Source organism: Elephas maximus, chromosome 2, assembly GCF_024166365.1.
Source record: "Elephas maximus indicus isolate mEleMax1 chromosome 2, mEleMax1 primary haplotype, whole genome shotgun sequence".
Lineage (NCBI taxonomy): Eukaryota > Metazoa > Chordata > Mammalia > Proboscidea > Elephantidae > Elephas > Elephas maximus.
In genome coordinates this window covers 119002784-119027964 of record NC_064820.1, presented here as the reverse complement: position 1 = coordinate 119027964, position 25181 = coordinate 119002784, and the positions used below count along the sequence as shown (strand labels likewise).

Genomic DNA, 25181 nt, shown 5'->3' with positions numbered 1-25181 from the left:
CTCTCAGATTTTTATCCCATTATCACCTTCCCTAATGTGATCGTTAAGGTTTTGTCAACTTGGCTGGATCATGATCCTCAGTGGTTTGGCGTAGTTTGCTAGTCATATAATGATGCGATTACCTCCATGATGAGATTTGATATAATATGATCACCTCCATGATGGAATCTGCTGTGAGGAGCCAATCAGTTGAAAGGGAGTTTCTTAGGGATGTGGACTGTATCCAGTACAGGTGGTCTTTCTGGCAAGCTCACAGACTTTTGCTTGCTCTGGATCCAGCAGCTGGCTCTTGTTCATCTGACCTCTGGTTCTTGGGATTTGAGCTAGCAACTTACCTGCAGATCTTGGAATTCATAGGTCTTTGCAGACTGTGAGCCAGGGCCCTGCTGACTTACTAATCTTTGGTTCACCAGCCCCTGTGGCTACATGAATCAGGAGAAGCCTCCAGCCTGACCCATGGGACGCTGCAGCCTCTACAATCATGTGAGCCATTTCCTTAATATAAATCTCTCTATATATTTATACACATTACTGGTTTTGCCTCTCTAGAGAACCCAGCCTAAGAAACCTGAGGTTGCTTCTCCAACCACCGTACTCAAACTGGAAACACCATCTCCCTAATCTTTCTTCCTCCCTACTTTTCTCTATAGCACTTAACACTATCTAACATATTGTATGCTTTTTTTGTTTCTTCTTTAATTACTTTTTCCCTCCTACTAGAATCTAAACTCCAGAAGTGCAGGGCTTTTGTCTATTTTGTTCATGACTGTATCTCTAGTACCTAGAGCAGTAAGTGGCACATAGTAGGCATGAAATAAATCGTGCACGTTTACTCACATGATTAAACAAGCCTTTCAACACAGAGAGGAATATACACAGGCCTCTAGCATTTGCCTGTATTCTTCCTTACAAGCCATATAAATTTTCTGCATAGCTAGGAATAAGTTCCTTATCTTGTACATATAGTTTTTACAAGCCCTAAGTACTTTACTTTGTGGGCATTGATCCTGCCTTCTTGGTTTACTTTAGTTCTTTGTTCTTAAAATAATCATTTCTCTCCTCCTAGTTGTTTTCAAACATGAACACCTTCTTCCTCTCATACTCAAGCCATTTAATTATTTCCCAGAGAATCCATAACCACTTAACTGTTTCCAGTTAAATGAACATCAATTCATAATACCAAAACAGCTCTATGGCACAGAAGGGCAATGTCAAATTTCTAATCCTTATTATTTTCAAATGAAATCTTCTTAAATGTGGACATGTATATAAACAAAAGCAGTCTAACTGCATTAAAATTCCACACCTAATAAAACAGTCTCATGTACTCCCTCCAATATAGTTTTGTATTTCTTCTAAGTAGTTGTTTTCTCAAAGCCCTGGTAACACAATGGTTAAGAGCTACGGTGAGCTACACCAAGCTACAGCTGCTAGCCAAAAGGTCAGAAGTTCGAATCCACCAGCCGCTCCTTGGAAACCCTATAGGGCAGTTTTACTCTGTCCTTTAGGGTTGCTATGAGTTGGAATTGACTCGACGGCAATGGGTTAACAGGTAGTTGTTTTCTCAATACAAAGGTTTGGGTTGCAGTAATTTTCAGGAGAAGGCTATGCAAATACCAGAGCACCTGATATAGAAACAATTAAAAGCTATGTTTTCTATTTCTCTATCTCCTGAGAAACACTGGGTAATAAGGAGGAATGAATGGAAAAAGTCTAAAGAACTGATCTTAAGGCCTGGTTCTTCCACCTACTAATAACATGACCCCAGGCCAGCAGTAGCTTACTTATCTGTACAAAGATGATGATATTCCCTGACCTGCTCACCACACAGAACTTTTCAGAGAATCAAATAAATTAACAGTGGGATATGCTCTAAACTATAGAGTAATAGTCAAAGGAAAGGTATAATGATTCTGCCTAAGGGTGAAGCCCTCCTTCATCATCCCATGAAACACAGTAAAACTTACAGAACCTTTTTCTTCTCCCCACTCCCTTTTACCAGGTGTGCTATAAAAAGTACTTTCTTATACATATGTTTTGGGATATACCTTTGACTGTATTGTCCTCAGGTTAACTAGATGAATGTCACAAGGCAAAGATGACAGTAACGGAGAGAATTCACCCAGCAGCTGAGGGGTGGGTGAGGAGACCTTTTCTGTCATTGGAAAGACAGGATGATTCAGGAAAGAAGAAGTTATGTGGCTAAGGAGAGAAGGGTAACTGACCGACTTCTTTTCTTCTTCCTGTCAAGGAAAAAAAATGTTTCAGAGCTATCCTTTATTTGCAGTTCATATCATATTAATTAAATTACACGATGGAGTTCATATATACAAATATATGAATACTTTAAATTTATTATTTTATAAATAAAAGTCTTAGAAAATACACAGTAGATCACCAAGTTTAGTTTCGAGCAATACAGGAAAATGAGTAGTGTCCACTTAACTCATATGCAAAAAAAAAAAAAAAAAGTTATTTTTTCATTGATTTAATACAAAAAATACTGACATTTCCCACAAACATTTTAGGATAAAGCATACTTTTTACTGAAGTTCTTTCTCAATTTACCACAAAAATCCTGAAGTAGATGGTTTGGGATGTGCACATCTTGCACATCATCAAATGTTCTCTCTTTCCCCTCAGGTTCTACCTATTATATTCTCACGGCCTTATTCACACACTTAACAACACCATAAAGAAATGTACTGGTTCAATGTTACCAAATAATAGGATGTTACCTAATGATCACGCTAAAGAAAAAAAAGAATAAATGTTACCTAATGATCACGCTAAAGAAAAAAAAGAAAAAGGAAACTCTCAAAATAGTTTTTAAATATAAATAACACAAGTGGCATGCCTAGATGATCTGATTATTTTTTTTAAATTTGGTAAATCAATGCCAATTGCTTCGCTCTACTTTATTCCCCAAACAGGAAATGTTATATGTATGTTAGAGAATAGTTGTCATACATCTATATGGTGAAATTATTAAATGTAATTTAAAAATGCTTTATCTTTCCTGTGGTGTATAATTATATATAAGCATTTCAGCATGATCAAACATTAAATAAGTCCATGAGGGCTAGGGATCTACATATGCTAGATGACACACAAACTTAATTAAATCAAGGGCTAAGTAGAACCTTACCCAGGAATGCCCAAAGAGTAAAAACAGACACAGGGAAGCACGGAGAAGAGAAAATAATTTATGTAGAAAGGTCCTTTGATCACAAGCTACATCTGAAGCAAATTTAATGTTGAATCTTATTTTAAAAACTGACAATTTCCCTGATAACTTCTGATGTTGCATCCTTTTTGAAATACAGGGCTCAAATAAAAGGCTTGGCTATTTTCTATGTGAAAAGACAGGATTTATAAAAGATGCAGAGCTCAAAATTCAGAACGTCAGGTCAGGATTGGAGAGAAAGGTACTAGCAAAGCCTGACTAGCATCTTGCCAGCAGCTAACCGTAGATGTCATTACAATTCAGACCAGAGACAGAAAAAAAATGTATAAGGTAGCAGAGGGAGACTACAATATTAAGATACTGACAAAAAGTATTAGGGCTTGAAAGACTTGTAAAAAATGCATCCATTCTATGTTCCTTTTTTAAAGGAAAGATTAAATAAAGCATATAAAATAATATTCTCTAACAATACTGAAATTTAATGTAGCCTGTAGAATAACATGAATAGAGCAGGAACATTTTCAACAAGACACTTTAAATATACTCCAAGATCAAAGGACTTCATTATGTAGGTCAGGGTTGCTGACAAAATCATTTTTGAGTAATAAAAGATAAAAGATTCAAACAGAAAGGACAACACCTGACTTACCAGATTTGGGAGGCATCAAGTCTATTCTAGGTCAAGAAACATTCAGAAACGCTCTCTGGCTTTGTTCTATGCTCTTGGAGGAATTCCTGGGCACTTCAGTGAGAGCAGAGCCCTGGTGGCTCAGTGGTTAACAACGGTGCTGCTAACCAAAAGATGAGCAGTTCAAATCCACCAGTTAGTTCTTGGAAACACTATGGGCCAGCTCTCCTCTGTCCTATAGGGTCGCTGTGAGTCGGAATAGACTTGATGGCAATGGGTTCAGTGAGAATAGTGGGACACTTCCTGACTGACCATGTGTACCTTAGAGGCAGCAATGTGTGTATATATGCCACTCTTCCTAACCCCAGATCAACAGCTCTGACCCTCAGTGTGTCCCCAAGCTGACCACATATCAGAATGACTTGGGAAGCCTGTAAAAAACATCATGGGTCCTAACCCAAATCTACTGATTCATAATCTCCAGCGGGAGGGATCCTGGCAATGTGAAGCTTAAATGTCTCTCCAGGTAAAGTTCCTGTAGTCAGCTCCACAGTGCTCTGCAGACTTGTGTTGGGAAATGCTACTCTACAGGCCTTCTAGAAGGAACAGAGCTCCCACTAGAATAAAAAATATAAGCAATGCTCACTGCAGCACTATTCATAAGAGCCAAATGTGGATAAAGTTAAATGTCCATCAACAGATGAATGGATAAACAAAATGTGGTACATACATACAATGGAATTGTTGTGTGCCGTGGAGTCGACTGTGACTCATAGCAACTCTACAGTTCAGCCATAACAAGAAATGAAGTCTTGATGTATGCTACATCATGGATGAACCTTGAAAACACTATGCTGAGTCAAATAAATCAGACACGAAAGGACAAATACTGTATGATCCCGCTTATATGAAATATTTAGAATAGGCAAATGCATACAGACCAAAGTTTATTAATGGTTACCAGGGGTAGTTGGGAGGGGGGAAGAAAATGAATGAAAACAGAGATGAATCATAACATAAAGACAAATATCAAGGCAACAGTCGAATACTGGTGGCCTATGGGCCAAATGTAGCTGATAGACAGGTTTTGGTAAGTCTCTATGGCGTTAAAAATTGTTTTTTTAAGCTAACTTTCAGAGAAAGAAAGAAAATCAGGAGTTTTCACATAAAAAATAAAACAACAACAGCAAAAACCAAACTTCTGGCTTAAAACAAAACCACAGCTGGAAAATTCAGCCTCATCAGGCCACATTCTCGAGTGGGAACAGCCAGCTGGAGCCAAGTTGTGGCTGCCTCCTCCTAGGTGAGCTATGTCTTCTCAAGTTCACCGCTAACCCTTGGGCCATATAACTTAAGTATCTGCCCTTATACCTGGGCAGCTGCCCTCCTGCTACCACTTTCCTGAGCCCTTTAAGCATCTGAGTGTTTAATCTGATCTTTTCCCACTTCTTTTCCTTATATGTAAAGAACTGGGATCCAGGGGTAAAATGACACCATTTTAACACTTGAACTAAGCCCTGGGGCATTAAATTCCTAACTTAATGCCCCTTTTGTTAACCTGACCATGAGCAGCAGATGGAGCTAAGAGCTAAAGAAGCAAAACTTAAAATGGGTCAATGTCAAATAGACAATTTCCCCTTTCCACCTCCTTTGACCCTAAAGGTCATTAAGATGAATGGTAGCTAACTCCTTGTAGCCACAGTCCTCCCACTGGGCATCCATACATCTCGCAGGGATTACGGTTCTGAGTCCTTCTTCTCATTGTCTCCTTGCAGAACACTGAGAAAAGGGCTCATTCCCATGTAGTCACCCAGGATTCTTTCTATGAGGCTCTGGCAGGCTCAAAACTATCCACTCAAGGCTACCACTGTTTAAAAAAAAAAACCCGTCGCCATTGAGTCGTTTCTGACTCATAGGGACCCTACAGGACAGAGCAGAACTGCTCCATATGGTTTCCAAGGAGCGCCTGATGGATCTGAACTGTCAACCTTTTGGTTAGCAGCTGTAGCTCTTAATCACTATGCCACTAGGGTTTCTTATCACTATTTATAAAAAAAAAAAAAAATTAGGACGCGTGAAATAGGCCTCATCTCTCCACTTTCCACCATCGATATTTTAGAGGTCTGAGTTAAAAATAAAAACACCTTCTAGAAAAATTAAGTTACATGATACATAACACTTCTTAGTCAAATGTCTTTTTGATCAATATCACTAGAAATTAAAATGTATTTTCTCTTCTCTAGTTCATTTTTTTCATTAATTTAAGCCCAAAAATTTACAGTTGAGTAAAAGAAAAATTTAACAAACATAGAATTATAAAAAACATTGGATCAAATTTAAATTAATTACTATTGAAGGAGTTTTAAAATGGGAATAAGCAAATTGTTTAACTTCTAAGTAAAAGCTTTACAGATTTGACATGAAAATTTTTATTGCCACAGTTTACAGAAGTTTTATAGGTTAGCATCTATATAAAGAGAAAATCATATAAGCCAGAAACAAGTTCAGCAGAAACAAGACAGCAGTTGCCAGAACTCAATGATTTTCCTATGCAGTTTCCGCCCTAAAACTAAGCTATCTTTCACAGTAGTTGATTTAAACCATGATTTCCAAGAACACGTATAAATTTTAACATCTAAGATGGGCATTAAAATGTTTTTCCTAAAAGATTTTAGATTTTGCAAGAATTCCTGCTTTAACCAGTTGCTGCCATTTCACTAGTATTTTATTTATAGATTGTCTGCCACAGGCAAGGAGGCCCTGTGGGGCACACAAAAATGAAGTAGACAAGTCCTTGGAATCTAGTAGGGGGGATAGAACACACGTATGACTTCCTGGAAGACAGAGCAGTAAGAAATAAGTGCAATGAATACAGTGGTGCAATGTGCTATAATATATATAATAGCTTAATCATTTACTCATTTGTGTATTCGCCTGTACAACATACATCAGTGTTTTCTCTGCTAGGAACAATCCTAGAAGCAGAGAGGAACACAGTATCAGTGTTTTAAATGCCAGGAGGGTCACTCATGGTAGACAGGTTTCAGTAGAGCTTCTAGACTAAGACAAGGAAGAAAGGTCTGGAGATCTGCTTCCAAAAATTAGCCAATGAAAACCTACAGATCACTAAGAACACTGTCTGAATTGCTTGCTTTGGACACCGTCATCAGGAGGAATCAATCACTAGAGGAAGATATATATCTGATGAGGTAGAGGGCCCATGAGGGCGAGAGAGACCCTTAGTGAGAGAGGCTGGCACAACAGCCTCAATGACGGACTTGAACATACTGGTGATTGTCAGGGTGATTCAGGACCAGGTAACATTACATATTCTGTTATACATAAGACTGCCATGAATCGGCAGCTAACAGCAACAATCATGGAGTTTTGTGTCCAAGGGAAGAGAAAGACATTGATTACACGCGTACATGAGGACAGATGCATGGTTCTGAGGGAGCACAGGAAAAGAGAATTTGACCTGCCCAGAGAGAGGCAGCTGACGGCATGAACTCCAATCTGAACAATTACTGAGAATTTCCTGGGCAGAGAGGAGGGAAGGGCTGTGATGGCAAAGCACATAACCAGTACTTGGGACAGAAAGAATCCCAGCGGGCCTACAGCTGAGAGAGTTGGAGAGTCATGAAAGATGAGGATGGGGACAAGCAGTGCCCATATCATGAGGGGACCTGTGGGCCATGGTAAGGATTTTAGCTTTTATACTGACATTAATGAGAAGCCATCAGAGGGCTTAAGCAGGAGGGCAATAAAGTCAGGTATGATTCTGAATACACAAACCACTCTGCTTACTGGCTTGGGAATAGATATGGCAGCAAAAGAAGAGCAGAATGGACATACAGGCCACATGCAGGAAACACATGATGTGAATTTAGACTAGGGTGGTAGAAGTAAAGAAGTCCATAGACTTGAAATATTCAGATGAGACACACAGGCACTGGTGATTAATGGTGAGGGAGGAAGTGTTTACCAGGGATGAAACCTTGGCATCTGGTTTGGCATTGGATGGATGGAAAAAGGCCAGCTTTGAGAGAAATAAAGATCATGATATCTTTGCTATGTTGAACTTGAAGTGCCCTTGAGAGATATAGAAGGAAATGTCAGGAAGCAATTGGAAGGTGGGTATGGAGGTCAGAGGTAAGGCCAAGCCCGGGGTATGTACTATGGGTTCCATCTGTGCAGAGGTGGTCACAAAAGCCTGGGGAGCAGAAGACATTGCTGAGGGAAAGTGTACAAAGTAAAAAAAATAAGAAGGTCTGGGGCTGAGTCTTGAGGGCTCCAACATTTAATGACTGAACAAAAAACTATCAGGGAGCTGGAGAAAGAACCGCCAGAGACGTAGAAGAAAAACCAAGTGTGGTACCATGGAAATCCTGGTTAGGCAATGTTTTAAGGTGTCAAATGGTGCTGGAAGGTCAAGTAAGATGATGAATGAAAATGTCCACTGGATCTAGTGAAGGAAGCTAAAGCCAGGCTGAAAGGAGCTGAGCTTGAGAGGAAACTGGTGAAAGAAATCCATTTCATAAACTCTGGCTCTAGAGGGTAAGAGAGAGGGCAGTAGCATAAGTGGAATGGGAATGAAAGTCTTAGTGAGGGTTGTTCCTGTTTTTATTTTTAATAAGAGAAAATGAAGCATGTTTAAAAGCCAAGAGAAAGGCTCTCTTAGTGAAGTTGGCTATGAGGGCGCAGGGGAGAGACAGGAAGGAAGAATCAATAGTAAAAGGATATTGAGGAGGATGACGGGGGTGAGTCCCAATGACAAGTGGAGGGACTAGCCCACAATGACAAGAAGATGAACTTCTCTACTATAACAGGAGGGAGAAGGAAAGGGTAGGGGTAGGTGTTTGGTATCTAAACAGGAGCCTTCTAATGGCTGTTCTATCAAATGGAGGGTAGGGCTGCTGCTGAAATGAGTAGAAAACATTTGAAATGGTCCGTGTGGAAACAGGGAGAATGAATAAACAGAGAAACAGGGCACTGTCCAGATCCATCTGAGGGTGGTGATCAGTAACTGATGAAGAACTCTGAGGATGACTTTGTTGCTACCTGAATAAGCAGATTGTCAGGTTCGTTCAGGTCTGGGTAGGCCTCTGCCAGACTGTTTAGCACAGAATACCTTGCTTTGAGGAATGAGAACCAAAAACAAGGAAGACAGCCAAGTAAATCCACCTTTAATTGATGAGTCTGAGACTAAAATAAGTATACTATGATTTCTAATAAATTTTACTAATCAAACTTAGTCTCCTAAATATGTAATTAAGCTCTGTTCTTTAACTCTGATTTCTTTCATCATAATTTGAAGAAATTTCACTCAAACTGATTCTCTGGCTTTTTAAAATAGCTACATAATAAGCTAAATAAATAAAGTTACCTATATACCAATCTTACGGGATATATATAACTCCTTCTGTGAAAGGTGGGCTGAATTTATTATAAAGTTATCTTAAAATCAGAAATTGAAAAAAAAAAAAAGTGGTAAATCATCATTTCAAATTTTGGAGGTCAAAGAACAAACAACATCAAAACACACAAGTTATTTTTTTTCCTACCATATTAGTGACACTTCTTTTTTCTAGTAGTATTCGGAATAAATTGGCTGTAATCTTGTTATCATGGATACCTTGCCCCAGGCCACGATTATCATCTTGCATGAGTCTTCTATCCATGATAACTTCAATCTGACCTAAAAAACAAGCAAACAACAAAAAAAACCCAACCAGGGTTATTTAATACAAATATTCACGGAGAATCGATTAGGTACAAAGCGCGACCTCTCACATTAAGAAGTTTCCCGTCAAGCCAAGGAGGCAGATCTATCCAACCTACCGCATCACAAGCTTTCTCGTGATGAAAGCTCAAAGCAGCTCGTATAAATTCATAAAACAGGAATGTATTTCTGCTTTTCTTCATTAATGCCCAGCAATACCTGATTTGAAATTTAAAAATGGGGCCAGGCAAATCAAGACTAAACGGAACTTAAAAAAAAAAAAAAAAAAGCAATCCTAGAGTACACTCAGAGTAAATTTTAAGTCCTAGAAAATTTTTACTAGTAGCATTTGGAATTTAAAGATGTTCATGAGGTTCATTAGGAAATGCATACCATACATGGAGTAATAAGATAAATACAGATAGGTAGGATCTAAAAAGGATTTGCACGTGAAATTTAGTTTACTTAATATGTGGTAATTCTCTGGAAAAGCCCTAGAATTTGGAGACACACTCCCTGTACTCCCTGCTTCGATACGGTTAGTGACACCTCCACTGTCTGCCTCCTTTGGCTCAAGTGAAATCACATTTGATCCTTTCATTTACTATGTAATAATCTACTCTCCAGTTTAAGTTGTAGGTTAATGAGTAGGTTATAATATTAAAAAGCCAGAGCCATGTGTGTATACTTAACGATTATGCTCAAATAAGACTTAGAAAACCAGATATGCTGAACAAATATATGTATATTTATTCATTCATCCATATGCATGACTATACTAAAAGATCATTTGACATAAAATGAAAATAAAACCCACTGCCGTAGAGTCGACTCCAACTCATAGCGACCCTACAGGACAGAGGAGAGTTGCCCCATAGAGTTTCCAAAGAGCACCTGGTAGATTCGAACTGCCGACCTTTTGGTTAGCAGCTGTAGCTCTTAACCACTACGCCACGAGGGTTTCCCTAAAAGTAGCTAACATAAAATATTTTAATAACTATTACTCTTACATAGTCAAACCAAGTCTGTTTAACTTCTTCTTCATTTAGGTGTTCAGTATACAAAATTACCAGAGATGGTTAGAATTTTCTGGATAAAATGGTCACTAATAAAAATTTTTTTTTTTTTTTTAATGTTGCTACTACATCCAACACCCATGTTTTAAAAGACAACTGTCCAGACCTTACTCCCCCAGGCACTGGGGCCATCTGCCCCTAAAACTATCTGGAGCTTCATCACTTTACACTCAAATTAGTACATGAATCTCTTGGTTATTTCTCACTCTTGTTCTCCCGGTCTTCAAATGTTAGTCCATATAACACAAAACGACAGCAATTTTCTGGATTGAATTCAAATTGTTTTTATGTTTGCAGCTATCCAAACACTAGAAGATTTTAGTGTCCATAGCACAGGCAGGAAAGTTTTATTTCTCAGCTTATCTTAATCAGGGAAATGAGATAATATGGCTGGGTTCGTCACCACTTGAGTCCTGCTGTCTAGTCTCCTATAAGAATTTAACGCACAGTTTAAAAATGGGTGCCACAAAAGTCATATTTGGCACAAAGCTGCTTTATGTTTTGTCTACATAGCATTTTATTAAAAAAAATTATGTCAACATTTAAATATTGGGCAACTTCATATAAAATTCCAGATTTCTGGGCTCTTTTTGAAAACCTGAAAAATTTAGCAACACTGGACCCATATCTATATGGTGATAATTAATGAGCACTCAAAAAAAAAAAATTTTTTTTTTCTTCTAAGCCCTGGTGGTGCAGTGGTTAAGAGCCAGGCTGCTAACCAAAAGGCTGGCAGTTCGAATTCACCAACTGCTCCTTGGAAACCCAATGGGGTGGCTCTACTCTGTCCTATTGGGTCGCTTTGAGTTGGAATCCACTTGACAGCAACAGGTTTGGTTTTCTGGTTTTAAGTAGTGGCTGCCCATTGTACATGGAGAACTTACACACTCCAGCTTGCTCAAGTCCTACCATGCCCTATTGTATCCCTGATGAGAGGCCGTGATTTCTTTTTTTTAATAACCGAATTGATGGTTTCATGGCATGAGTTCCCAGGATTTTACCTAAAGAAGGCTACAAAAAAATGAGCTGTATATATGTATGTGTGTATATATAGATATATAAAATATGTATGGATATGTGTATGTGTGTATGTATATATATATATATATATATAGTGTGTGTGTGTATTTAAGTCTAGAATGCATACATACGTCCAATGTAAAAAATGGTGTGTCAAAGAATACACCAGGAGTTTTCACTCATTTATTATCTCCCTGGCTCTTTTAGACATTATCTTAGCAACCCTTAATATATAAGGGAAAAAGAACAATTGAAGACATGTAAATGATAACCAATATAAAATGTCAAATGATAACCATATATATGTATTACAAAGGATAAACGCTTTCCAACAGAAAGTTTTACCAAAACTAACACTGTCTATTTGTTTTCTTTCTCTCTCCATCCTTCTCTCCTTTGGCACCCTTTAAGCCATGTCTGGTTATCTCTTTAACCCCATGTCTCTATCATCTCTACTACCTTTCTACTCTTGGGTGGTGATGCAGTAGGAAGACCATAATTCAGAGAAAAACCTCAGTTTGAACTATAACTTCCACCTTTGTGCACCTCAGTAAATTATCTAAATGCTCAGAGCCTTAGTTTCTGCATCTGTTAAGTCATGGCAACCACAGGGGTCTCGGCAACAACCACTATCAGGAGAAGGAAAGTATCTTTTACCACGGCATGGAGCTGTTCTCCATTTGAAGAGCAAGGAAAGTCATCATCTTATGTTGTTCTCCCAAAACCCCAAATTCATTAATCAATATTCTGGTTCTTAAAAGCAGAAAGCTAGAAAAAAGGACAGTGGGGTTGTTGGGCGATAGTGGTAATTATACATTTGACCAGTAGAGAAAATTTAAACCTGGAACTGAAACCTTTCAGAGCAAAAAGGATTTAAACAACACATACCACTTTTCAAACTTGAAACACCTAAAGACTGGGCAGAGAGGAGTGTCAACCGATGCTCAGCGTCCTGGATGTAAGCCATTGTAGTCATGGGATAAACGTTGGCTTGAATAGGCAGTTTGCTCATTGTTACTCTAGGCTGAATCTGTAAGACCCAAGAATTCTCTTAAAAAAAAAAAAAATCAACCGACATTTACATATGAATTTTTAAAAATTGGTATTGATTACACACAACTTTCCTCCCAAAATATAAATTTATATATATTTTTCCCCCAAAAGAGGAAAAAAAGTAGCTTCCTTTCTTGTTCAAGGAAGGAGCTAATTTTAAAATTAAGTCTTCAAAACAATTTGAAGCAATATCATGAGGATCTCAAAAAATAATTTTTAAGTGAGAAAGGTGGTGGAACTTACCCAGATTTTTAAAACAGGCATTCCTATTTAAATTCAGAATAAAAATGCTTAACAAAAGTCTTCTATCTCTCCAATATTTGCATAAAACAAATTATAAAGGTATTAAGTATTCATTTCTCATCTAAACCTAACACACTGCTATGGTAATGAATGCTAAGCATAATAGCTCTCTCTCCCCTTTAAAGAAATATATCTTACAGTACTTGAAGGAATCGGTTTCAGTAAATACTACAGGTCTTGCCACCAAATCCTTTAACATATTACATTATAATCAAATGCATATTTGTATTTAAAAACCATTCAATGCTTACTCTTCTTGTTTAGTTTCAAAATAGATACTTCTATATTACAATTGTCCTACGTCTAGTATCTGAATGTATGAAATACAATTCTAACTTTATTTCTAGATTTTTGACAGTGCCCCAAAGCCAGCCCAGGTCAAAGTGACTTATTCTAACCCCAAGAGACTTCAAACAGAGGCCTTGTTATCAGGGTATCTCATTCATGCCACTTACAAATTCCAAGGACGACACAGTGTTTAGGGATGATGAAAAATTTTGTGAATGGGTAAGGGTAATACTTGTACAATATGATGAACATAATTAATGTCACTAAATTGGCCATGTGAAGATTGTTGAAATGACCTATGTTTTGTTACATATATATTTACCAAAAAAAAAAAAAAAAAATTTGAACTGTCTAAAAAAAAGCCATCTTTTTTTTACTCTCATGAAAGTTTATCATGAAACTCAAAAAAAAAGAAAAGAAAAGAAAACACATAAAGTTAACGTAATAGCCAGCTTTGCCAAAAAAAAAACCCAACCCGTTGCTGTTGATTCTGACTCATAGTTGATTCCAACTCATTGTGACCCTATAGGACAGAGTAGAACTGCCCCATCAGATTTCCAAGGAGTGGCTGGTGGATTCTAACTGCCAACCTTTTGGTTAGCAGCTGAGCTCTTAACCACTGCATCACCAGGGCTCCATAATGCCAGGCACCAAAAAAAAAAAAAAAAAAAAATCAGTTACCATTGAGTCAATTCCAACTCATAGTGACCCTACAGGACACAGTAGAACTGCCCCATACAGCTTCCAAAGAGCACCTGGTGGGTTTGAACTGCCAATCTTTTGGTCAGCAGCTGTAGCTCTTAACCACTGCGTAACCAAGGTTTCCATGCCAGGCACAAAACTAGGTAATTCACAAATATGATCTTTAATTTTCCCATCAACTCTACAGTATGTCCCTTGACTTACTGGTGAAGATACAACTGTAAAATGGTTTTTAAAAAAAGCTACCTTAAAAGAATTCCCCATTTCTTGTTTTCCATCCTGATCCTCCCATACCGATTAACTTGTATCCTTATAAAGAAGACATTTAAACTGCCATAACTATATCGTTGCTACCCTCAGCCCTCACCTATGGCTCTAGTTTTATAGTTTCACCCAAGTACCACTCTTTCAAAAGCTGAAAAAATGGTTTATTTTAAAAGACTCGGTAGGCTTAATATTTTCCTATTTATTCAAATGCTCAATCTTTGAAAAGATTTTTCGTTATTCACTTTAATTAAGTTTTTCATTCACGTATACACCCACACATAAAAATAACTGCTTCTGTAGAATTTTAAGAAAAGACTTTCTTTCGTATACAAGGAAAATGAATCACCACAAAGTCAGGGTTTTTTGGTTTGAAAACCAAACAGCTGTAGTAGAATGAATGTGTTAGTTCAAAATGTGTGCTGTAATTTTTATGCTTTGGAAAAGGTTTAAATTTAACTTTTGGAGAAAATCATAGAAGAGAAAACTATCACAATCCATTCCACCCATTCCCACTGAAAATCACACTAAGTGAAAGCATTTGTTGTGAAATGATTTCTGCCCATAGCCAGAAATGTCTAAAATGCTAATGCTTCAAAAACATGCTAATGTTTTTAATATTATTACTTAAAAGACATGATGTTCTATACATACATTCTAAAGACGGAGACTTAGGTAACAATCAAAGGATTTCTATAAAATTAGATAACTGACAATCTGAAAAAATTTTACATACCCATTTTCTTATTACTATTTCAAGGTATTTCATGAACTTTTGATTAAATAATACCTACTTACATTGCCTGAAATTTAAAAGAGATTCTTATTGATCATACATTTTAAAAATATATCCAGAACAAACTAAATCTTCATAGGCCGGTTTCTTATAACAAAAACTAATCCATTAACCTCTAATTACGTTTCCTTGCAATTAGACAAATTCATATACTTTTTACTATGAAGGTATTTAGCATAAATCATGGTCACAAATTGTCCTTCAAAAAAATAAATCCTTACGAATAGATGTTTCACAACCGGTCTATTAAATATTCGTTCTATTTTTGGAAACCATGGCTGAATACAGAACTTACAATTGTTAAAATTTTAAAAATAACTTTCAACCTTAAACATATTTTTGCAAAAGATCAAAATTAACTGGCAATTACCATATAAAAATTACACACTGATACAACCACTACTTAGACATTTTGAAGGAAAATTACCTGGTATCCATTTAGGTCAGTATAAAATCTATTTTGGCTGTTTATGTCAGAAGAAATTCTCATTGCAATCTCACGGTTATATTCTTTTCTAATGTCCACAATATTGGAAACTTCCACAGACTGTCCTTCTACTCCTAAATTAAAAAAAAATACACACTGATTGAAATAAATTAGTTACTCCACCTTTCTTAAATATACTACACAAAACTCATTCCAAAGTTACATACATTTTCCTGTTTTATATTCCATACCTTTAACATCTTTCATATATTAACTGGTGGCACAATTCACCTTTTCTCCCCTTTTTTAATATAAGGTGGTTAAAAAAAAACCCATTGCCATCGAGTCAATTCTGACTTATACCGACCCTATAGGACAGAGTAGAACTGCCTGCCTGGAAGGGCTTCCAAGAAGCAGCTGGTGGATTCGAACTGCCGACCTTTTGGTTAGCAGCTGATAAGGTGGTAGACAGCATTTATTCAAGGGCACACACAGCTGAACAGAAGGATGAAGGGGCTAGGATGATATATATGAGGATGAATGATAACATGCAAATACCAATGTTCGTTGCAGCGCTGCTAACAAGAGTCAAAAGGTGGAAACAACCAAAATGTCCATCACCAGATGAATGGATAAACAAAATGTGGAACATACATACAGTGGACTATTACTGAACCACAAAGAGAAATGAAGTGCTAACGCATGTTACAACATGGATGAACCCTAAAAATATTACACCAAGGAGAAGTCAGCCACAAAAGAACAAATATTATATGATTTCACTTATATGAAACATCTAGAATAGGCAAATGTATAGAGACCAAAGTTTATTAGTGGTTACCAGGGGTAGGAGGGAGAGAGAAAGGCAAGGGTGGTTTGCTTAGGGGACGCTGTGTTTCTGTTAATGGTGGTGGGATAATTTAGAAATGGATAGTGGTAATGGTTGCACAGTATGATGAAGGTAACCAATGTCACCAAATTATACATGCAGAAAATATTGAATTGGCAAATGTTCTGTTATATATATTTTTATCACAATAAAACTATAAAAAAATAACATGCAAATGACTGTCTAATAAGTTCTAAAGAGGAGAGAGAATGTTAAATCAGAAAAAGTCAACCCTACTACAGGTCAGTCCACCTCTCACCTGTACTATCACTCCCTAGAAGAGCCATTCTAGTCCACTTCTTCACCATTCCTTCTTTATACACTAGAAATTCTGAGCCAGCTAAAATTTACACTCTGCTGGTTCAAATGACAGTGTATTACTGTCCACAATCTATATCTAGGAACAGAAACAGGAGAGCTAATGAGATGATTTATGACTAGAACTAGTATTACCATATTAGTGTTTGTGGAGTATAATCTGGGAAGTTCCCCAGATGTTAAATCAATTTTAATTGAGCTTGATATCTCTTAGGACCCCTTTTTATGGAGTGATCCATTTTTCCCTTTTCTATATAAAACAAAGGACTGTTTGCAAAGTCCCAGAAGTATCCAATTTTTTTGTTTAGATAAGCCTAAAGTGTTACTGTTTTCAATCTATCATTCTTCTACCTGTACCTGAGTCTATTTCAGGGATGAAGAGAGGAGTTATGAAGAAATCTAACACTTTGAATACAGAACAAGTATGTATGAGAGATATTACGGGATCTTATAAGAAAAAGAGTAACTGAAAAATGGTCATCAGAAAGGCTGGCCTATCCTATTTCATAGAGCTCAAGCTTTTTAAGGTTCTAAGAACTTTGGAAACTTACCTGTGGTTTTTGTTTTCGTTAAACACCTCTCCCTACTCACAAGCAATCTGTTAAACTGTACTGATAACCAGCACATTATTTAAACAAGGATTGCTGTACGGAGAAAAATGGGAAGAAAAGGTGAACAAGGAAGGCTTTTTCTAGGCGCCAAAAAGAATCCCCAGAGCTTACAGAAGGTGACAGCAAATAGTTAAAGGAAGTTTGCATCTGTGGGATACGTGGAAGAGCATGTAAATTTAGTTAATCCAGGCATTTGTCCCTGGGTGGTGCAAATGGTTAATATGCTCAGCTGCAAGCTAAAAGGCTGGGGATTTGAGTCTACCCAGAGCACCTCAGGAGAAAGGCCAGGCAATCTACTTCCCAAAAATCAGCCACTGAAGATCCTACGGAGCACAGTTCTACTCTAACACGCATGGATGGAGTCACCTTGTGTCAGAGTAAACTGGATGGCAACTGGGGATTTTTTTATCTGTTTGTTTAGACCAGGTACTATATGTTTATGTGAAAAGTAGACTGAAAATTATAAAATATAAATAATAACATGGTGAAGATATCCCTGAGTTTCTCAAAGTGAATTTATTACTAAGTAGATTGATGCCTCCATTAACAGAATTTCTAGAATGCTCACAAAACTTTCTTTCTGGCACATGTTGCTCTTCCAACTCAGTAATGTCAATCGGCGCACCAATAAGCTAACCTGAATCTCTTACTATGTTCATGAAGTTATCATTAGTGTGATCTCCAGAGAATGGTGGGGTGGGGGGCAGACACCTTTTATTCCCCTCCTGCTTTATGGCCACAGTCGGAACCACTTATCTCTGTCAGTTAAACATATATATTCATTTCCTCTGAGAGGTACCAGAAGAATCTGCAGAGGCTTCAAATATCTCCACCACTACAGGGTAGTTAAAAAAAAAAAAAAAAAAATCACATAAACTGATGATAGAAGTTATCTTCTTTGAACCAGGAAATCTGTTACTCCAAAATGAAAACCTCCCTCTGAGCCTGCTTCCATAAACAGAATGTTTTCCTAAAGCCAAAATGAAAATGTATATGGAATTTTAATAGACAAGCTTCTACAAAGGAACCGAAGTTGCCCCAAACCCAAAATGTAGCACTAGGGAGAGTGTCAGGTGACAAGAAGTAGATAATCTATTCTACTGGAAGCATTTGCAAGGTTTTTAGCTTTGTTTTATGTTTTCTCCTCTCTGCGTTGGATATTCTCTCAGGGGTCAATAGAATACATGAAATGAAATAAAGTCTTAACAAGAGAGGGCATCATTAATTTCAATTCTCTATCTCTGGAAACATTTACAAAGAACATGCTTCAGGAAAAAATTAATAATTTCATGTTACCTGTAGCAGTAATAAATTATTTGCATTGAGAAAATCATCCTTCTTAAGCTCAGTGCTTAAAGCACTTTAAAGGAGCCTCTATGTCCGATCACAATTGAGCAAGACATCAATTTAAAATCTCTGCTGAGGCAGATTTTTAAAATAAGACCAAATTTAATATTCTTACTATGAACAAATCAAATAAAAGCAAACCTAAAATGGTAATAAAAGCAAGGAAATATCTTTGAGTTTCTCAAAGTGAATTTATTATAATTTTTTTAAAAAACAATATGAGGTAGAGGGTTCTTAACTTTTCCTACTCTGTGTCAAGAATTCCTGGAGTGTGCCTTTCCCAAAGAGGCTCACAGAATTGAGAGGAGAACTTTCTGGGAGGCAGAGCTATAAACCCAGTGGTCCTGGCACTCTGCTGGATCCCTGTTGTACGTGGTGCCGCCAAGCGGTTCTACTCTAGTGTGGACAGCTGAATGGTGGCCCTCAAAAAAGTATGTCCCAATCCTAACTCCTGCAGCCTGTGAACGTGACCTTACAGATGTAGTTAAATTAAGGATCTTAAGATGAGATCATCCTGAATTACCCAAGTGAGCCCTAAATCCAATGACATGTCCTTATAAGAGACAAAAGAGGAGACGGCACAGAGCAGAGGTGGCGGTGATGTGGCCACGGCAGCAGAAACTGAAGTTACGCAGTCATAAACCAAGGAACACCTGCAGCCACTAGTCTTCAGAGGGAATGTGACACCTTGATGTCGACTTTTGGCCTCTAGAACTGTGAGAGAATACATTTCTGTTGTTTTAAGTCACCTAATTAATTAGTAGTGACTTGTCATGGGAGCCCTTGAAAACAAAGATCCCTAGGCCTGACTGGCCAGGGTTTTGTGAGCCCTCTGTGCCTTTTTCAGTCCTGGGAAGGAAAACAGCTCCTTCCTTACAAATGAATCCTTTGTGGGGGGGGCGGGGGGGGCGGGGTGTGTGTGTGTGTGTGTGATGTCATCCCCAGGTTTCAACGAAGAGAAATAAGTGCCCTCTTGCTGTTGCACTTCATACTCTGCCCAGGGAGAAGAGAAGATGGCGGCTGTTTACCCTTATTAACACAGGTAAAGGCATGGTGAGGATAAAGCCAGCCCACAGGTAAAAAGGTGCAAAAAAGAGGCTAAAAAGATTCTTCCAGAAGGTACCACTGCAGCAAATTGTTCAGTACATGCTATAGAGTCCACAGACTCACCCCTGAAGCTGGTTTTTCCTCTTCCTCAAAGACACAGGCTGTCTTATATACCATCTTTGCATTCCAGTTCTTAACAACATTTTGGGCACATGGTAGGTGCTGAATAATTATTAAAGAGCATTAGTTAAGAATGGAGAGGCTGTCCTTCATCACACAGAAGTTACCCGACACAGGGGAAAGCAAACTGGGCTATGAATAAGGTCCAAATAGCTGGGAAGATAAGGGAATAATGCTTTCATTTTGGGCAAACATATAGCATGTTATTTCAAATACACTCAAGCTCTTCAAGGCAGAGTCCATGTCTTATCTTTATGCACCTAACACACTGTAGGTATACAATAAAGGTTCACCAAGTGAAGGATGGCAGGTACTATGGGGGACTGATAACAGCCAACAGTTGAGAGCTTACTATGTATCAGGGACTGCTTTCCCTCACCCCAGGAGGAAATTACTTGCCCCTAGTCACACAATTGGCAGGGCTAGGATTAAAACCTCTCAACCACCATGCCTCACTGGCAGACCAGTAACTAGAGAAGGGTGAAGTTCCTTTGGAACCAAGGATTGGGAGAAACCTTGGAGTGACTCTGAGCAGAGAGAAGATCTTCAGATTTTCTTTTTTTAAAGGTACTGATATGCTGAAAAGAACTACTTAATTGATTGGAAAAAGATACATTGCAGCCTTAACACTGGTACATAGAATGTGACCTTGTTTTGAAGCAGGGTCTTGGAAGATGTTATTAGTTAAGTTACTGGAGTAGGGTCAGCCTTAATCCAATATGACTCGTATCCTTGAAAATAGAGAAGACAAGACACAAAGACTCACAGAGGGAAGGCAGCAGTCTGATGATGGAGGCAGAGGTTGGAGTTATGCTGCCACAAGCCAAGGAACACATGGAGCTACCAGAAGCTGGAACAGACGAGGAAGGATCTGCCACGAGAGGCTTCAGAACAAACACCCAAAACCCACTGCCACTGAGTTGATTCTGACTCATAGAGACCCTACAGGACAGAGTAGAACTGCCCACAGGGTTTCCAAGGCTGTAAATCTTTATGGAAGCAGGCTGTCATATCTTTCTTCTGAGGAGCAGTAGGTGGGTTCAAACTGCCAACCTTTTGGTTAGCAGCTGAGCACTTTAACCACTGTGCCACCATAGCCCCGCTGATACCCTGAATTCACACTTTTGCCACCCACACAGCATGTGGCACTTTGTTACAGCAGCCCTAGGAAATTAATAAACCAGTTGCCTTTAGTCCATTTCGACTCATGGCAACCTCATGTGTGTCAGAGTAGAACTGTGCTCCATAGGGTTTTCAATGGCTGATTTTTCAGAAGTAGATCACGAGGCCTTTCTTCCAAACTACCTCTGGGTGGACTCCAGTCTCCAACATTTCAGTATAGGGTCCAGTACATTAACTGTTTGCAATACCCAAGAACTGTAGGAAACTAATACATACTACACAGCAACTCCTCCTAACTGTTGCGCCTGCTCCTTGAAAACTCAATGGGGCAGTTCTACTCTGTACTACAGGGTTGCTATGAGTCAGAATTGACTCGACAGCAATGGGTTTTGGGTTTTGGTTGGGCACTAACTGTGAGCACAAGGAAGAATGCACGAGCAGGTTTACTGCAGTACTGCTATTATGAGTGAAAATGGGAAACGGGCTAGATATCCATCAACAGGGAATTGAATAAACACAAGCCGGCACACCCATGTTATGAAATCCTGTGGAGCCAATAAAAAGAAGGTAACTCTCTGTCCTGGCAGAGAGAGATCAGATGAAAAAATCTAAAGACAGTATATGTATAGTATGATCATCTTGGTGCTAAAAACAGACACAAATAAAATACTATATATTTCTACAGGTATGTATGCATGTCATGTGGCTGTATTACCTCTCTTAAATAGCGGACAGGGGCCAGACACAGATTCCAGAGGGACTTAGTATCTGTAATGTTTGAAGTTTTGATCAAAGGGGTATGCATATCTATTAGCTCTACTTGTATACAAAAAAAAAAAAAAAAATGCTGAAAGAACTGGTTAACTGAAAAAAGGCATCAGAATTAAAATCTTCTACTTTATTAATAATTAGTATTTGAAATCAGCTATTTTTTTCACTTAAATAGACTTATTTCTTAGAGCAGTTTTACATTTACTGAAAAATTATATAGGAAGTACAAAGATTTTAAGTATTTTCAAAAAAAGAATATTTTCTAAGAAGACAGAAAAAAATGAAATCAAGGGCTGAGGGGTCACCAAACAGGAAAGCGGGCTGATTCAGCTCCCCAGCTTCAGGCGTACAACAGCCTTAGGCTCACAGAGACTCAGAGTCCCTCTCAAAATGAGGCTGGTCTCCTCGAAGTCCTCCTCCACTGGGTGGATCAAAGGGGAGGAGACATAAAAGGAAGGGCATTGCCCTCTTTGTTACTCAACACCAGTCTTAAGGAAACCAAGAAGGTGCTCCCTGCAGTGGGGAGAGAGAAACTGGAGGGCATCCCTGACACACCCCGTGTCTGAAAAATGAGATGGTGGAAGTATCCAGGTGGGTGAGAATGACTCTGGGCAATGCAGATGGAAAGCCTGGGGTTAACAGTTCTCAGAAACAGGCTTTTAGACTATCCTAGCCATCATTCCTTCTGCAGAAAGCGACTCTCTTCGAGGTCAGACCTTCAAAAAGTAAGAATCTCACTGGAACAACCTAATTCAACCCTGAGCTGTAGAATCTTAAGAGTTAGCTCAACCCTTTCCAGCTCTCCAGGTCAACTTATTCTAGCAATTCTGAAATGCAAAGTGTACTTTTTTAAGGAATCTACTCTGACAAATCAGGTACCACTCTCACCACATTCAAACAGTTACAGGAGTGAGAGGCGGGGGCTGGGAGAGAGGCAAGGGCGTCAACGACAGCACCGAGATTCCTTCCAAGTCAACGACAGCACCAAGAGATTCATCAACGACAGCACCGAGAGATTCCTTCTGAGTCAACGACAGCACCGAGAGTTTCTTCTGAGTCAACGACAGCACCAAGAGATTCCTTCCGAGTCAACGACAGCACAGAGAGATTCCTTCCCTCCTGCCTCAGCAAGGACCTAGTGTCTTATCAGTAGCATAAAGGTATGATTTGGACAAGTCATTACAGCAAGATGAAGACAGTACTAACTGAACCACAATCACACAGGAAAATGATAAATGACAGTGAGAATCCTAAAAGAGGTATTTAAGCCTTTGAATAAGAGTTTACAGTAACTAAATTTTAACATACGGATATCAACTCAGATAAGCTAAATCCTCCAAAAATCCATTAAAGATTCAAAGCAAGCTCTTCTAATTTCAGTGACAGTCCTTCAACTGCAGACTCTTAGGCAAAAATGAAAGCTTGCTGTGCTGTCTACCCAACCAACTGTTGCCTCATCCCTTTTCCCGGCATCTGTTTTCTTAGAGACAGTGGCTGAGCCTCCACTGCAGAGCAGAAGAAGTAAGACAGTAACAGCTGGCATGGTATGAACATTTCACCCTCCAAATTTGGGAGTCCTTTGTTTTGTATTTCTGTAAGGTCACTATGAGTCCTTATTGCCTATCAACTCAATGGCAATGGTTTTGGGTTTGTTTTGTATTTAAATCATCAAAAGCAATAAAACACCTTTCCCCTTATGTATTTACTTTTGTGATACTGTTGTTTCCATTAACTTGAATGCAACTTAACATGGAGTCAACACTTACGAATAATTAATGCACGCTGCTCAGTTCAACAAATACACTTAAATGTCAATTCTCACAGCAATGAGAAACTAAGTCAACACAGAAACATCATTTCTAAGTAGTCTAAATATTATCACTAACAGATTTTTTTATAACTGTACTCATATCTGAAAGCACTAAGAATAAAAATGGTAATAATTCCCACAACTGAATGACCTTTTTCTCCATGTTGACTTACTCAATTTATCATCTATTATAAGATCTAATTTATCCTCTGAGGTACTCCTCGCTTCCAGGTCTATAAATGTTCACATTGATTATTTCTCCACAAGTGAAAAATTTAACAGCTACTTTGATGAATACAAATTTTAAAGTAAATTTCATTCCAAGTCTCAAATTTAAGAAAATAATGATGCAGCATTTTGCTCTATTTGTAAAGCACTAGATAAACAACTATTACTTATTGAACACTAATTATGACCTAAGCACTATTATATATATTTTATTCATTTCATTTCAATAATTCTCATAAAAATGTTACAAAAATAAGTGCCTAATAGGAAAGGGATAGCATTTTGGTCACATGGACTGCAAATTTTGATTAAAGATTATACCTATTAAGTATGATATACTTGAAGAAGGCTCAAAAACTCAAAAGTACGTAATAAAACTGGGAACTTAAAAAAAATTGATTTTATGAAACAACAGGTTTTTTGGAAGCTCTGTTTTAGAGGGAACATAACGTCTATATCAGTATCAAAGTTCTGTTTCAAAAATGGGCAAGGTGTAACTAATCCACTCCAAAACGAAGCCAAATCCACTGCCGTCGAATCAAGTCTGACTCACAGCGACCCTACAGGACAGAGTAGAGCGGCCCCATAGAGTTTCCAAGGAGCGCCTGGTGGATTCGAACTGCCGACCTCTTGGTTACCAGCCGTAGCACTTAACCACTACACCACCAGGGTTTCCAAAGCACTCCAGGGAGAGGTAAATAAAATAGCTCCCAACACCACAGTTTTCTTGGTACCTTTCCCACCATTCAGGCTTCAGCTGATTTGGGACATGGGAGGAAAGAAAGCTGGCAGAATCACAATGGTCTGTCTGCATATCCTCCACGCGACAGTCATTCAGAATTTATGCACTTCCTCTTCTCCCCAACATGTTCCTTTCTTTCCATGGAGTTTTAGACAGAATACTCAGATCCATGTATTCTCTTTCTTCAACTGATCAGCCTGAAATGGACCTGCCATGGGGGCATGTGGTTCCTCTTCCCTTTCCCACCACCTTTTTATTATTTCTTCTCCTACCATGCACACATACATACATACACACACATACATATACCTCTCACTCACCCTTACACTAATACACTGAATTATGAAATCCTGTGGGTTGTTGTATAGAGACAATTTGAAATACTGGTGTCTAATTAGACTTCAAGGACTGGGAAACAAATATTTTTGCAAAATGAGTGGCTTCTAATTGTTTCCTTTCTACAAAATCAGAGAGATGTCGCGCAGTTGTTGTTGTTAGGTGCCGTTGAGCTGGCTCTGGCTCATAGCGGCCCTATTTACAACAGAACGAAACACCGCCCAGTCCTGTGCCATCCTCACAATCGTTGCTATGTTTGAGCCCACTGTTGTAGCCACTGTCTCAAGCCATCTCAGGTTGAGGGCCTTCCTCTT

At 38.4% G+C, this 25181-nt stretch overlaps 1 protein-coding gene across 1 annotated transcript in view; it reads right to left on the bottom strand.

The window, feature by feature from the left end:
* The window catches only part of MAN2A1 (mannosidase alpha class 2A member 1), a 180989-nt gene that overhangs the window by 11348 nt on the left and 144460 nt on the right, over positions 1-25181 (bottom strand). Inside the window, exons 17-20 of the mRNA XM_049871853.1 lie at positions 15467-15600; positions 12522-12663; positions 9380-9513; positions 2049-2243 (exon numbers count right to left, since the gene is read on the bottom strand). Of these exons, the coding sequence (XP_049727810.1) occupies positions 2049-2243; positions 9380-9513; positions 12522-12663; positions 15467-15600 (605 nt within the window). The remainder of the gene's footprint in view (positions 1-2048; positions 2244-9379; positions 9514-12521; positions 12664-15466; positions 15601-25181) is intronic.